Source organism: Xenopus laevis, chromosome 9_10L (assembly GCF_017654675.1).
Source record: "Xenopus laevis strain J_2021 chromosome 9_10L, Xenopus_laevis_v10.1, whole genome shotgun sequence".
Taxonomy (NCBI): Eukaryota; Metazoa; Chordata; class Amphibia; order Anura; family Pipidae; genus Xenopus; species Xenopus laevis.
Window position 1 is genome coordinate 124,496,171 of NC_054387.1, and position 14,401 is coordinate 124,510,571.

Below are 14,401 nucleotides of genomic sequence, written 5' to 3' on the forward strand. Positions count from 1 at the left end.
AATTGCTCAAAATTTTAGGACTTTTTCTCAAATTGCATACATTTTTTGGGCTTTTTTTCCCAGAATCGCTCACATTTTTCAAATTTTTACTGAATTGCTAAATTTTTTTGGCTTTTTCCGAATTGCTCACGGTTTTCTGGCTTTTTTCCGAATTGCTCAAATTTTTTTGTATTTTTATCCCAAATTGCTCATAATTCTCAGGCTTTTTATCCCGAATAGCTCAAAATCTTCAGGCTTTTTTCCCCCAAAAACCACGAAAAAGTCAGATTTTCAGGCTAAGCCCAGCTCAGACCACGAAAACTTCAGAATTGGTATAGGTGCCTCTCCCATTGACTTTTACAGGACCATGGCAGGTCTTAGATGGCTTGTTTTTGGATTGTGGCTTTTTGCAGCGTTGTGGTTCAATAAATCTCAAAAAATTCGAGATTTTTTTGTCCCTCAAAAATTTTTTTCTAGTGAAAAGAAATATAATTTTTCGAGATTTTAATATTTGGATTTTAATAACCACTTAAGTATGGAGATCCAGATTATCTGGATAGTAGATGCCATACCTGTAGTTTATTTGTTTCTTCTTCCTTTCTTTTTCAGGCATCAGACAAAATGACGGGCAGTAACCCAGTGTCTCCCGGCTCCAGTGCAGAGCTGTCCCCCTTTGACCTCTCTGGTGAAATGGGGGACACGGCTTGTGGCTCCCCCACTTACGATGGGATGGATGGTTCCCAACAGGATAATAGTGGGGGGCAAAAATGGGACGGCCAATCAGAGATTGCTGAACAAGCCAAACATGTAAGTGTGTTTCTTATAGAAGCAGTGTGCAAATCTTGTTTTATTTCATTAAGAGCTGTACATGGCTCAACTTGTCATTTTATCCTTCCTTGGCTAGTCTGGCATACTGTCCTCAAGCTAGAGTCCTTTGACCGAAAGTGCCGTCACTCTGGTGCTGATTTTTCCCAAAAATATTTAAAAATTTAAAGAAACACAATGGTGGGAGGGATGAAGCCTGCACCTTTGTTGGTTACCCAGCTGGGTTACCCACGGACTGCCCTTAGGCCAAGGAATTGGGACTTTTTGGCTGAAACCCAACCACTTTGTGGGTATTCCTGTGGGTACCTGACTCGATGCAGGACTCCTCAAGCTTCTTTATCACCTCCCATAGTGCTATTCTTGTTTTTATAAAACCATTATAAGCTTGATGTGGATGTGACCCAGCAATACAAAGTATGACTGTAAGGGGCATGGCCAGCCAAAAAGTCCTCTAAATGGCACTTTACTTAGCAGTGACTCTCTTAGCTTTTTTTTTAACCTGTAATTATATATTTTATGTAATTATGGCAGCATATGCATTCCCTTGTACTACGTGCAATTCTGCTGAAAAATGTGTGGGGTTAGTAGTATAATGTTTATGTGGAATGAAGAAGTTGTTTCCATTTCCTATGGAAGAGCTTATATTCTGTGTGTCTCACAGCAGCGACACTATTCAGGGGTTCTGCTGACCAGAGAAACTTTATTAGGTTGAGTAGACTTGGAACAAGATTGCTTTTTTCTTTTAGAACTATTTCTCACAGGTGTTTGCAACAGTGCAGCCGAATTCAGAATTTAGATTTTTAAGGTTTTACCATTGGGGGGCTTATTTTCTGTAGATCAGTGGATGGCTTTACATGTTGAACCTTAAAGGAACTGTTCAGTTTAAGAATAAAAACTGGGTAAATAAATATGCTGTGCAAAATAAAAAATGTTAGCCAAAAAATATAATGAATAAAGGTTGGAGTGACTGGATTTCTAACAGAACAGAACACTACTTCCTGCTTTTCAGCTCTCTAACTCTGAGTTAGTCAGCGACTGTAAGGGGGGCCGCATGGGACATAACTGCTCAGTGAGTTTGCAATTGATCCTCCACATTCAGCTCAGCAACAGTTATGACCCATGTGGCCCACCCTCAAGTCCCTGATTGGTTACTGCCTGGTAACCAATCAGTGGAAACCAAAAGAGCTGCAAAGCAGGAAGTAGTGTTCTGGCTATTATGTTACACATCCAGTCACTCCAGCCTTTATACATTACATTTTTGCCTAACTATATTAGATACATTTTTTATTTAGCAAATCCTATCCATTTACCCATTTTTTTATTTTTATACTGAACAATTCCTTTAAAGTCGCTGCTTCTCAGAGTTAGCGAGCTGCAAAGCAGGAAGTAGTGTTCTGTCAGTCACTCCAGCCTTTATCTACCCTAGTTTTATTTTTACACTGAACTGTTCCTTTAAGTATAAGGAAAAACCCTTCTGTAATAAATATTATGTGACTGTGAGTCGAGATTTCATACTTGAGACCAAATGTCTCTCATCAGGAAGCCGAAATAGAGAACCGCATTGCTGAGCTGCGCAAGGAGGGGTTTTGGACTCCACGTCGTCTCTCCAAGGTTCCTGAGCCAACCCGTCCCAAAGTGCTGTGGGATTACCTGTGTGAAGAGATGCAGTGGCTTTCTGCAGATTTTGCACAGGAACGTCGCTGGAAGAGGGGAGTTGCTAGAAAGGTGAGGAGCTTCAAAATGAAGCATTGCTGTGTTATTAAACTGCTGGGCATTACAGTTATAGGGGTGGTTCACAGTTTTAGTATGTTACAGAATGGCTAATTTGAAGCAACTTCTCAATTGGGCTTCATTTGTTCTTTTTTTTTATAGTTTTTTAATTATTTGCCTTCTTCTACTGTCTGTTTCCAGCTTTCAAACAGGGGTCACTGACCCCATCTAGAAAACAAATGCCCTGTAAAGCTAAACATTAATAATATTACATAAGTAAAGTATTGTTATTGCTACTTTTTATTGCTCCTCTTTCTCTTCAGGCCTCTCTTATTCATATTCCAGTCTCTTATTAAAAACATTGCATGGTTGCTGGGTTAATTTGGGCCCTAGCAACCAGATTGCTGACATCGCAGACAGTAGAGCTGCTGAATAAAAAGCTAAATAACTCAGAAACCACAAATAATAAAAAATGAAAACCAATTGCAACTTGTCTCCGAATATCCCTCTCTACATCATACTAAAAGTTCATTTTAAGGTGCAGTGACCTGTAGCACTGAATTTCGAATTGATGTGAGGTTTTTTTTAAACGGTTGGTTCACCTTTAAGGTAACCTTTAGTATGTTATAGAATGGCCAATTCTAACAACTTTTCCATTGGTCTTCATTATTTATTTTTTATAGTTATTTGCTTTTTTCTTCTGACTCTTTGCAGCTTTCAAATGGGGTTCGCTGACTCCCTTCTAAAAACAAATGCTCTGTAAGGCTACAAATATATTGTTACTTTTTATTACTGATCCTTCTATTCAGGCCTCTCCTATTCATATTTGAGTCTCAAATTCAAATCCGTGCATGGTTGCTAAGGTAATTTGAACCCTAGTTACCAGATTGCCTAAGATTCAAAGCTACTGAATAAAAAGCTAAATAACACAAAAACCTTCAATAATAAAAAATTAAAACCAATTGCAAATTGTCTCAATATCACTCTCTACATCATAGTAAAAGTTATCTCAATGGTGAACAATCCCTTTACCTCTATTAAATTCAAATATACTCGTAATTCTATTGGGGGTTTATGTATTAAAAAAATCGAATATCTAAAACTTGCACATTTTACCAAATCGAATTGAATTCGACTAACTCAATTTGCTTTTTCTCTGGAAAAAAAAACTTGAATGTCAGGAAAGCATGTAACATGTCCAAATTGATCCCTGGACCTCTCTCGGCAGGTTTTATGGGGCGATTAGTCAAATTTGAATTTTTAAAGGGCCAAAGTTTGAGTAATTACGACATTTGAATTAAAACTCAAATCGAGTTTGGATAATTCACAATTTGGATTTGAGTCTTGACCATAAAAAAAAATTGCAAAATTAGAATTTTTAATTCGACCTGCAGGTAAAAATAAAAAAAAAGTTTGTTTAAAGATTAAGGGGGAAGTTCACCTTCCAAAAGTTTTTTTCCATTTTCGTTGTTTTCAGTTAGTTCTTTAATCTCTTACCATTTTCTCAAAATGAAAGTTTACTGTTAAAGTGTCTCTGGTGTTGCAGTCTGGCAGCTCAGTGATTCGGTTGCAGATTCTGAATTCACAACATGCCTCATTAGTCGATATATTTCTCAGTAGCATTTGTGGAATATCGGAAACTATTGTATCAATTCTAACAGCTGCCTTTAATGAAACTCTAGGATTCCACCCAGAAGGCAAATATAAGTCATGTAGGGATGCACCGTATCCAGGATGTGGTTCGGGATTTGGCCAGAATTCGGCCTTTTTCAGCAGGATTCGGGTTTGGCCGAACCGAATCTGGGGACGGGGAGGGAAATCTCGTGACTTTTTGTCACAAAACAAGGAAGTAAAATTTTTTTTCCCCTTTCCGCCCCTAATTTGCATATGGCTGAATGTTTCGCTAAGGATTCAGAGGTTTGGCTGAATACAAAATAGTGGATCCGGTGCATCCCTTAAGTAATATATCAACTAATGTATCAATTTAGGACGGTTTATTTAGAAAGTTGCCCTGCTTCTCCCTAGGGATGCACCGAATCCACTATTTTGGATTCGGCTGAACCCCCGAATCCTTTGTGAAAGATTCGGCCAAATACTGTTCATAATCTTAATTTGCATATACAAATTAGGGGTGGGAAGGGGAAAACATTTATTACTTCACAAAAAGTCACACGACTTCCCTCTCCATCCTAATTTGCCGAATCCTGGATTTGTGCATCACTACTTCTCCCCTTGTTTTCTGATCTGCGGGTGGATTTGGGGCCTAACAAGCAGCAGAGGAGTGGATTCTATACCTGTGGATGAGATCCGCAGTTGTCTGGCCCTAGCCTACACATTAATATACGAAAAGCTGCCACATATAGACAATATAAAATAATTGAAAAAAAATTCTTATTTCTGGTGAACTGAAAACAACAGAACTTTGGTGTTGGTAGGTGAACAACCCCATTAAAGGAGTTGTTCATCTTTCAATTAACTGTTACTGTGATGTAGAGAGTAATATTCTGAGACCATTTGCAATTGGTTTTCTTTTTTTATTATTTGTGGTTTTTGAGTTATTTAGCTGTTTATTCAGCGGCTCTCCAGTTTGCAATTTTCAGCAATCTGGATGCTATGGTCCTTTTTACCCTAGCAACCATGCATTGATTTGAATAAGAGACTGGAATATAATTGGGGAGGATCTGAATAGCAATATCGTAATAAAAAGTCACGCTAAAAATACATTTGTAACCTTACAGAGCATGTGGGGGTGGATCAGTCTGTCTAAATGTGAGCTCTACTTGTAGTGATGATGTCCCATTATGTCTACATCCATAAAAGCATTGTTAGCTTTCTGTTTTATGGAAAATATTACTTAATTATATTGATTTATGAAAGAATTTATATTTCTATGTTTAACAACTATGTAACCTTAGAATAAAAATATCTGAATGAAAATCATGAAACAGGAGGGTGATTTAGACAAGCAGTTTGTTTCTTGAGTTCTTTGTGTCTTGAGATCAGATCACCAGCTAAAAGTCTACTGGTAGATCCCAATCTATCTATTGGGCAGCCCTGAACTAAATGAAGCCTTCAGTAGTGGCTCAGTAGTGACCTTATATGTCTCAGCTATGTCACAATATTAAACAGTTTATTTGTGTTTGTGTGTATGAATATACTGTATATATTTTAAGATGGAACTGTACGCACTCTAAACAAGTCCCTGCCTGTGTCTATAGGCTTAGATTTGGTAGCTGGTGCTAAAGCATATTCCTTCTGTCACACTGACTGCCATCTTTTGCTGTTACGTTAACACAGAAGGACACACAAGGTACAGGTATGGGACCTGTTATCCAGAATGCTCGGGACTTGGCTGTTTCCTTATAACGGATCTTTCCTTAATTTGGATATTCATACCTTAAAGGGATCCTGTCATCGGAAAGCATGTTTTTTTCAAAACACATCAGTTAATAGTGCTACTCCAGCAGAATTCTACACTGAAATCCATTTCTCAAAAGAACAAACAGATCTTTTTATATTCTATTTTGAAATCAGACATGGGGCTAGACATTTTGTCAATTTCCCAGCTGTCCCCAGTCATGTGACTTGTGCCTGCACTTTAGGAGAGAAATGCTTTCTGGCAGGCTGCTGTTTTTCCTTCTCAATGTAACTGAATGTGTCTCAGTGGGACATGGGTTTTTACTATTGAGTGTTGTTCTTAGATCTACCAGGCAGCTGTTATCTTGTGTTAGGGAGCTGTTATCTGGTTGCCTTCTCATTGTTCTTTTGTTTGGCTGCTGGGGGAGGGGAAAGGGAGGGGGGTGGTATCACACCAACTTGCAGTACAGCAGTAAAGAGTGATTGAAGTTTATCAGAGCACAAGTCACATGACTTGGGGCAGCTGGGAAATTGACAATATGTCTAGCCCCATGTCAGATTTCAAAATTGAATATAAAAAAAACTGTTTGCTCTTTTGAGAAATGGATTTCAGTGCAGAATTCTGCTGGAGCAGCACTATTAACTGATTCATTTTGGATTTTTTTTTCCCCCATGACAGTATCCCTTTAAGTCTTTTAGAAAATCATGTAAACATTAAATAAACCCAACAGGCTGGTTTTGCTTCCAATAAGGATTAATTATATTAGTCGGGATCAAGTACAAGCTACTGTTTCATTATTACAGAGAAAAAGGAAACCATGTTTAAAAATTTGAATTATTTGGATAAAATGGAGTCTATGGGAGACGGTCATTCCGTAATTCAGGGCTTTCTGGATACCTGGTTTCTGGATAACAGATCCTGTACCGCATTAATTGTGGTGAGGCATACTGTGTTGACCTGAAGCATTTATATTAGTACATGATGTACTTGCTGAACTACGTCTGTTATTTTTGTGCCCATGCAGCTGGTACGGATGGTTGTTCGTCACCACGAGGAGCTGAAGCAGAAAGAAGAAAGAGCCCGTCGGGAAGAGCAAGCCAAGCTCAGGCGTATTGCTACCACCATCGCTAAGGAAGTGCGTCAGTTCTGGAGTAATGTCGAGAAGGTAAGTTATTATGGAATACCTGAATATACTCAAGGAGAATAGTCTGCAGCTGTTCATTTATACTTTGCTTGTGACTGGAGATATTAACTATGTTCCTTAATGATGTCTTTATTTGCACATGGCTGTTTATCAGTCTAAGTTATGTATTGTGAGTTTACCTATATCTGCACTAGATGAAGCATTCAGCACTGACTTGTGATTTTATTATGTCATGTATAGAGTTCAGAGTGCACATAATAGGCGCTTGTGTATCTCTGTGTGTGTGTACAGGTATGGGACCTGTTATCCAGAATGCTTGGGACCTGGGGTTTTCCCGATAATGGATCTTTCTGTAATTTGGATCTTTATACCTTAAGTCTACTAGAAAATCATGTAAACATGAAATAAACCCAATAGGCTGCTTTTGCTTCCAATAAGGATTAATTATATCTTAGTTGGGATCAAGTACAAGCTATTGTTTTATTATTATTATTATTATTATTATTATTATTATTATTATTATTATTATTATTATTATTATTATAGAGAAAATAATTTTTTAAAATTTGGATAAAATGGAGTCTATGGGAGACCGGCTTTTCTGTAATTTGGAGCTTTCTGGATAACGGATGGGTGTATGTGTGGGTGCACAGTTATTTTATGTATATCCAAGAATATCAGGAACCGGCACACCCATGTGAAAAAAATGTCACCTTTATTTACATCATATAAGGTCCAACGTTTCGGTCCTAATGTGTATGTATATGTGTGTGTATATGTATATATGTGTTATCATTGGCTATTTAAACTGAATGAATTGTGGGGTGGTGTGGTTGCCTTGAGAAAGGTAATATATAGTCATATAATATATAATCTTTATCTTTTTTGCACAAAGTGCTGATCTTCGTTGAAAGGACTGAATAGAAAGATGAGTAATAAAAAGTAGCGATAACAATAAATTTGTAGCCTTACAGAGCATTTGTTTTCTAGATCGGGTCAGTGACCCCCTTTTAAAATCTGGAATGTGTCAGAATAAAAAATAATGAATCATGAAGACCAATTGAAAAGTTGTTTAGAATTGGCCATTCTATAATGAACTAAAAGTTAACTTGAAGGTGAACCACCCCTTTAAGTATGCGCACTCTAAACAAGTCCCTGCCTGATCTGTAGGTTTGGATTTGGTAGCTGGTGCTACAGCATAAGTCTCTTTATGACAATGACTGCATCTGTTGCTATGTCACGTCATACAGAGAGACACACAAACAATAATCTGGCAATTAAAAAGCAAATTTTTTATTTTTTTGTTTGAATGTTTTATGGGGCACAGAAATCAATAGGGGTTGTCACTTTCCTAACACTTTATTCAGTTATTTTCATATTGCTCACCAGAATTTTGTCAATTGCCTTCTAGGTTTTTTGTTTTTTACCATTTTCCCCAGAATTTAAGTTTAATGTTCGTGTCTCTGGTCCAGTTTCAAGTCTGGTAATTCAGGTGCAGAATCTGAACGGTTACAATTTGCAACATTTAGTTGATACATTTCTCAACTGCATCTCTGGAGTATCAGCAACTATTGTATCAATTCTAACAGCTGCCTGTAATGAAACCCAGAGATTCTGCTCAGCAGGGACAAAGATAAGAAATGTATCAACTAAATGTATCAATTTAGATCAGTTTACAGGGTCGGCGACCCCCCCTCCCAGAGCTGCTTTAGTAGGGGAAAAATTACACTTTACGCTTCAATATTAGAAAAATGGTGACACATAGAAAATAGAAAGTATTTGCAAAAGCTGTTTTTTTTTGGTGATCTATCTGAAAACAACTAGTTGTTTGAAGGTGAACAACCCCTTTAATGAAACTCAGGCATTCGGCTCAGCAGGGCCAAAGGTAAGAAATGTATCAATTAATGTATTATTTAAAACGTGCTGGTTTTACTTTGGAATGAAAATGATCATTAACTTTAAAATTGGCCCCTTTGTTGAAGCTCCCTATAGATCTGCTACAATCACTCTCCACTTTTCAATTGAGGGGTGAACATGTCATAATGGTCCCTGCCAATCACAGCCCTGCACTCTCCCCAGCAAAGACGGGCTTCAGTTTCCTATCAGGTCAGCCTAGCTGCTTGGTTCCTATCCTAATGAGGAAAAGGAGGAAACAGGAAGTGGAACACATGGGCGGGACTAGTAGGGTTTTTTGCTATATTTTCATTAAATCAACCAAAAAACAATAACTTTTTTTTAAGCATGTTCCTTCTATATTATGGAGAGTATAATGCACTGGTACATTCATGTATTTCACATAATATGTCTCCTTTAACCCTTTAAGTGCCACAGAACGTAGAATCTACGTTCTGTGGATCAAAGGACCAAAGTGCCACAGATCGTAGATTCTACGTTCTGCAGCACTTCCGGGTTTGCGAGCGGAGGAGCGGCTGTTAGAGCCGCTCGCTCCGCTCCTTCACGATCCCCTGCCCCTAGACAACGAGCAGAGCAGGGGATCGTGTGGCCCCTGGGGCGCGATCGCCCAGGGGCCCCAAAGCAGCAGCAGGGACGCGTTTCCTATGCGTCCTGCTGCTGCCTGCGCCGCACTTCCGCCCAGCTCCGCCCCCACATGGCTGATGATCGTTGGAGCTGGAGATCTGCTGCGTGGGACCCTTTCTGATCGATCTGCAGCATCTACCCCAGGTAAGTGTAACATTTACACACACAAAAACACACAAACACACCAACACACACTTATTACAGTAATATACACTTACATTCACACTTACACACACTCACACATAGATTTTTGGGGATTGGGGGGGTCACACACACTCACAGCACCCATGTACACTTGCACACGCGCACATGCGCAAATAACATGCAATTTACCCGTTGTGCACACGCATATGTACATATATGGCTTTGTGGCTTTTTTTTTTTTTTTTCTTATCGCATCGTCTCTTTTTGGGCTAAAAAAAATGTTTTATTGCCGTTCCGAATAGCGTATTCGCTAACCGTACTGTGCAATAGCTTTTGTATGTTATTTTGGTGGTTATATTGCAATTTTGGGTATTTTGGTGCATTTTTAGCCATTTTATTGAATTTTTAGCCATTTTATTGCATTTTCAGCTCTGCATTTGTGTTGTTCACTTGTTTCTGCCCGTATAATCGATTTGGCCCAGCTAAAATATTCAAACGGTAATTCTGGTGGCCGATTACACTAGTGTGAAAAAAAAAAGCATTGATTTTTGTGGTTTTATTAGTTTTTGGTGATTTATTTGCATTTCACACTGTTCTGTGTTATTTTGTTTTGCCTATGTAAATTTTATCTACTATATATCCATTTGGGGGTCTCTGTGCGCCACATAGTTTGGTATATCTATGCATATTGGGCATCAAAGTGTTCAGTAGACCCCTGTCATTCATATTTAGGATGTTTTATGCTGATACGTTACGAAATGTGGGGCACATAATGGGGTAAAATTCAAGCTTTGTGACGATTTTCAGAAATTTGATAAAAACCGTTATGTTCAGCATTGCTTTGCAGTTTGGCAGTTTGCTGTAGAAACACTTATTTACCCATTTTGGATTCGTCAGAATGTGTACTTTCTGAAAATATATGGTTTTCTGGGGTCTCTGTACTGTTAGGGGGGTCTAATGTCGCATAATACACACACCAGGTGCTTATATTGCAGCAGCCAGCGCGTCAGCTGTGAAAATGTCTATACATATTGTCATTTGGGGGTCTCTGTGCGCAACATAGTTTGGTATATCTATGCATATTGGGCATCAAAGTGTTCAGTAGACCCCTGGCGCTCATATTTAGGATGTTTTATGCTGATAAGCTACGAAATGTGGGGCATATAATGGGGTAGAATTCAAGCTTTGTGACGATTTTCAGAAATTTGATAAAAACCGTTATGTTCAGCATTGCTTTGCAGTTTGGCAGTTTGCAGTAGAAACACTTATTTACCCATATTGGATTCGTCAAAATGTGTACTTTCTGAAAATATATGGTTTTCTGGGGTCTCTGTGCTGTTAGGTGGTCTAATGTCGCATAATACACACACTGGGTGGTTATATTGCAGCAGCCAGCGCGTCAGCCGTGAAAATGTCTATACATATTGTCATTTGGGGGTCTCTGTGCGCCACATAGTTTGGTATATCTATGCATATTGGGCATCAAAGTGTTCAGTAGACCCCATGCGCTCATATTTAGGATGTTTTATGCTGATAAGTTACGAAATGTGGGGCATATAATGGGGTAAAATTCAAGCTTTGTGACGATGTTCAGAAATTTGATAAAAACCGTTACGTTCAGCATTGCTTTGCAGTTTGACAGTTTGCAGTAGGAACACATATTTACCCATATTGGATTCGTCAAAATGTGTACTTTCTGAAAATATATGGTTTTCTGGGGTCTCTGTACTGTTAGGGGGGTCTAATGTCGCATATTACACACACCAGGTGCTTGTATTGCAGCAGCCAGCGCGCATCAGCCGTGAAAATGTATACACTATTGTCATTTGGGGGTCTCTGTGCGCCACATAGTTTGGTATATCTATGCATATTGGGCATCAAAGTGTTTAGTAGACCCCTGGCGTTCATATTCAGGATGTTTTATGCTGATAAGTTACGAAATGTGGGGCATATAATGGGGTAAAATTCAAGCTTTGTGACGATTTTCAGAAATTTGATAAAAACCGTTACGTTCAGCATTGCTTTGCAGTTTGACAGTATGCAGTAGGAACACATATTTACCCATATTGGATTCGTCAGAATGTGTACTTTCCGAAAATATATGGTTTTCTGGGGTCTCTGTACTGTTAGGGGGGTCTAATGTCGCATATTAGACACACCGGGTGCTTATATTGCAGCAGCCAGCGCGCGTCAGCCGTGAAAATGTATACACTATTGTCATTTGGGGGTCTCTGTGCGCCACATAGTTTGGTATATCTATGCATATTGGGCATCAAAGTGTTCAGTAGATCCCTGGCGTTCATATTCAGGATGTTTTATGCTGATAAGTTACGAAATGTGGGGCATATAATGGGGTAAAATTCAAGCTTTGTGACGATTTTCAGAAATTTGATAAAAACCGTTATGTTCAGCATTGCTTTGCAGTTTGGCAGTTTGCAGTAGAAACACTTATTTACCCATATTGGATTCGTCAGAATGTGTACTTTCTGAAAATATATGGTTTTCTGGGGTCTCTGTACTGTTAGGTGGTCTAATGTCGCATAATACACACACACCGGGTGGTTATATTGCTGCAGCCAGCGTGTCAGCCGTGAAAATGTCTATACATATTGTCATTTGTGGGTCTCTGTGCGCCACATAGTTTGGTATATCTATGCATTTTGGGCATCAAAGTGTTCAGTAGACCCCTGGCGCTCATATTTAGGATGTTTTATGCTGATAAGTTACGAAATGTGGGGCATATAATGGGATAAATTTCAAGCTTTGTGACGATTTTCAGAAATTTGATAAAAACTGTTACGTTCAGCATTGCTTTGCAGTTTGACAGTTTGCAGTAGGAACACATATTTACCCATTTTGGATTCGTCAGAATGTGTACTTTCTGAAAATATATGGTTTTCTGGGGTCTCTGTACTGTTAGGGGGGTCTAATGTCGCATATTACACACACCGGGTGCTTATATTGCAGCAGCCAGCGTGCGTCAGCCGTGAAAATGTATATACACTATTGTCATTTGGGGGTCTCTGTGCGCCACATAGTTTGGTATATCTATGCATATTGGGCATCAAAGTGTTCAGTAGACCCCTGGCGTTCATATTCAGGATGTTTTATGCTGATAAGTTACGAAATGTGGGGCATATAATGGGGTAAAATTCAAGCTTTGTGACGATTTTCAGAAATTTGATAAAAACCGTTACGTTCAGCATTGCTTTGCAGTTTGACAGTTTGCAGTAGGAACACATATTTACCCATATTGGATTCGTCAGAATGTGTACTTTCTGAAAATATATGGTTTTCTGGGGTCTCTGTACTGTTAGGTGGTCTAATGTCGCATAATACACACACCGGGTGGTTATATTGCAGCAGCCAGCGCGTCAGCCGTGAAAATGTCTATACATATTGTCATTTGGGGGTCTCTGTGCCCCACATAGTTTGGTATATCTATGCACATTGGGCATCAAACTGTTTAGTAGACCCCTATGTTTATATTTAGGATGCTTTATGCTGGTAATGATACATGGACAATACGATGCTGGAAAGTTGAAGCTTTGAGGCAATTTTCAGAATATTTTACCAAAACCGCCAAATTTGGCAAAGCCTTGCGACTCAGTAGTTTGGGGCAGAAAGGCATGGGTACCCATTTTAGATTCTGTATAATGTGTACTTTCCAAAAATATATGGGTTTGGGGGGTAAACATATATTTCTGTGTTTTTACCCCACAAAAATGCAGTCAATGTGTTGATTTTTCATTAGCTGAAGTTACCCACAGGACTATTTGTATGCGCTAACTTCATTTTGGGGCCTCTAACTGCCATATACTTTGGTAAACCTATGCACAGTGGGCACCAAACTGTTTGGAAGACCCCTGGCAATCATATTTAGGGTGTTTTTTTTTGGTGCGTAACGATACGTGGGTGATATGGTGCTGAGAAGTTGAAGCTTTGAGGCAATTTTCAGATATTTCACCAAAACCGACAATTGTGGGAAAGCCTTGCGACTCAGTAGTTTGGAGCAGAAAGGCATGGGTACCCATTTTAGATTCGGTAGAATGTGTACTTTCCAAAAATATATGGGTTTGGGGGGTAAACATATATTTCTGTGTTTTTACCCCACAAAAATGCAGTCAATGTGTTGATTTTTCATTAGCTGAAGTTACCCACAGGACTATTTGTATGCGCTAACTTCATTTTGGGGCCTCTAACTGCCATATACTTTGGTAAACCTATGCACAGTGGGCACCAAACTGTTTGGAGGACCCCTGGCAATCATATTTAGGGTGTTTTTTTTTGGTGCGTAACGATACATGGGTGATATGGTGCTGAGAAGTTGAAGCTTTGAGGCAATTTTCAGATATTTCACCAAAACCGACAATTGTGGGAAAGCCTTGCGACTCAGTAGTTTGGAGCAGAAAGGCATGGGTACCCATTTTAGATTCGGTAGAATGTGTACTTTCCAAAAATATATGGGTTTGGGGGGTAAACATATATTTCTGTGTTTTTACCCCACAAAAATGCAGTCAATGTGTTGATTTTTCATTAGCTGAAGTTACCCACAGGACTATTTGTATGCGCTAACTTCATTTTGGGGCCTCTAACTGCCATATACTTTGGTAAACCTATGCACAGTGGGCACCAAACTGTTTGGAGGACCCCTGGCAATCATATTTAGGGTGTTTTTTTTTTGGTGCGTAACGATACATGGG

The 14,401-nt window shown here is 39.0% G+C and overlaps 1 protein-coding gene across 3 annotated transcripts in view; it reads left to right on the forward strand.

Annotated features, from left to right (window-relative positions):
* srcap.L (Snf2-related CREBBP activator protein L homeolog) overlaps positions 1–14,401 on the forward strand; it is a 60,597-nt gene that overhangs the window by 14,531 nt on the left and 31,665 nt on the right. For all 3 annotated transcript variants that reach the window (XM_018236707.2, XM_041577412.1, XM_018236708.2), the window contains exons 3-5: positions 589–786; positions 2,344–2,529; positions 6,897–7,037. In XM_018236707.2, coding sequence (XP_018092196.1) covers positions 589–786; positions 2,344–2,529; positions 6,897–7,037 — 525 coding nt within the window. The remainder of the gene's footprint in view (positions 1–588; positions 787–2,343; positions 2,530–6,896; positions 7,038–14,401) is intronic.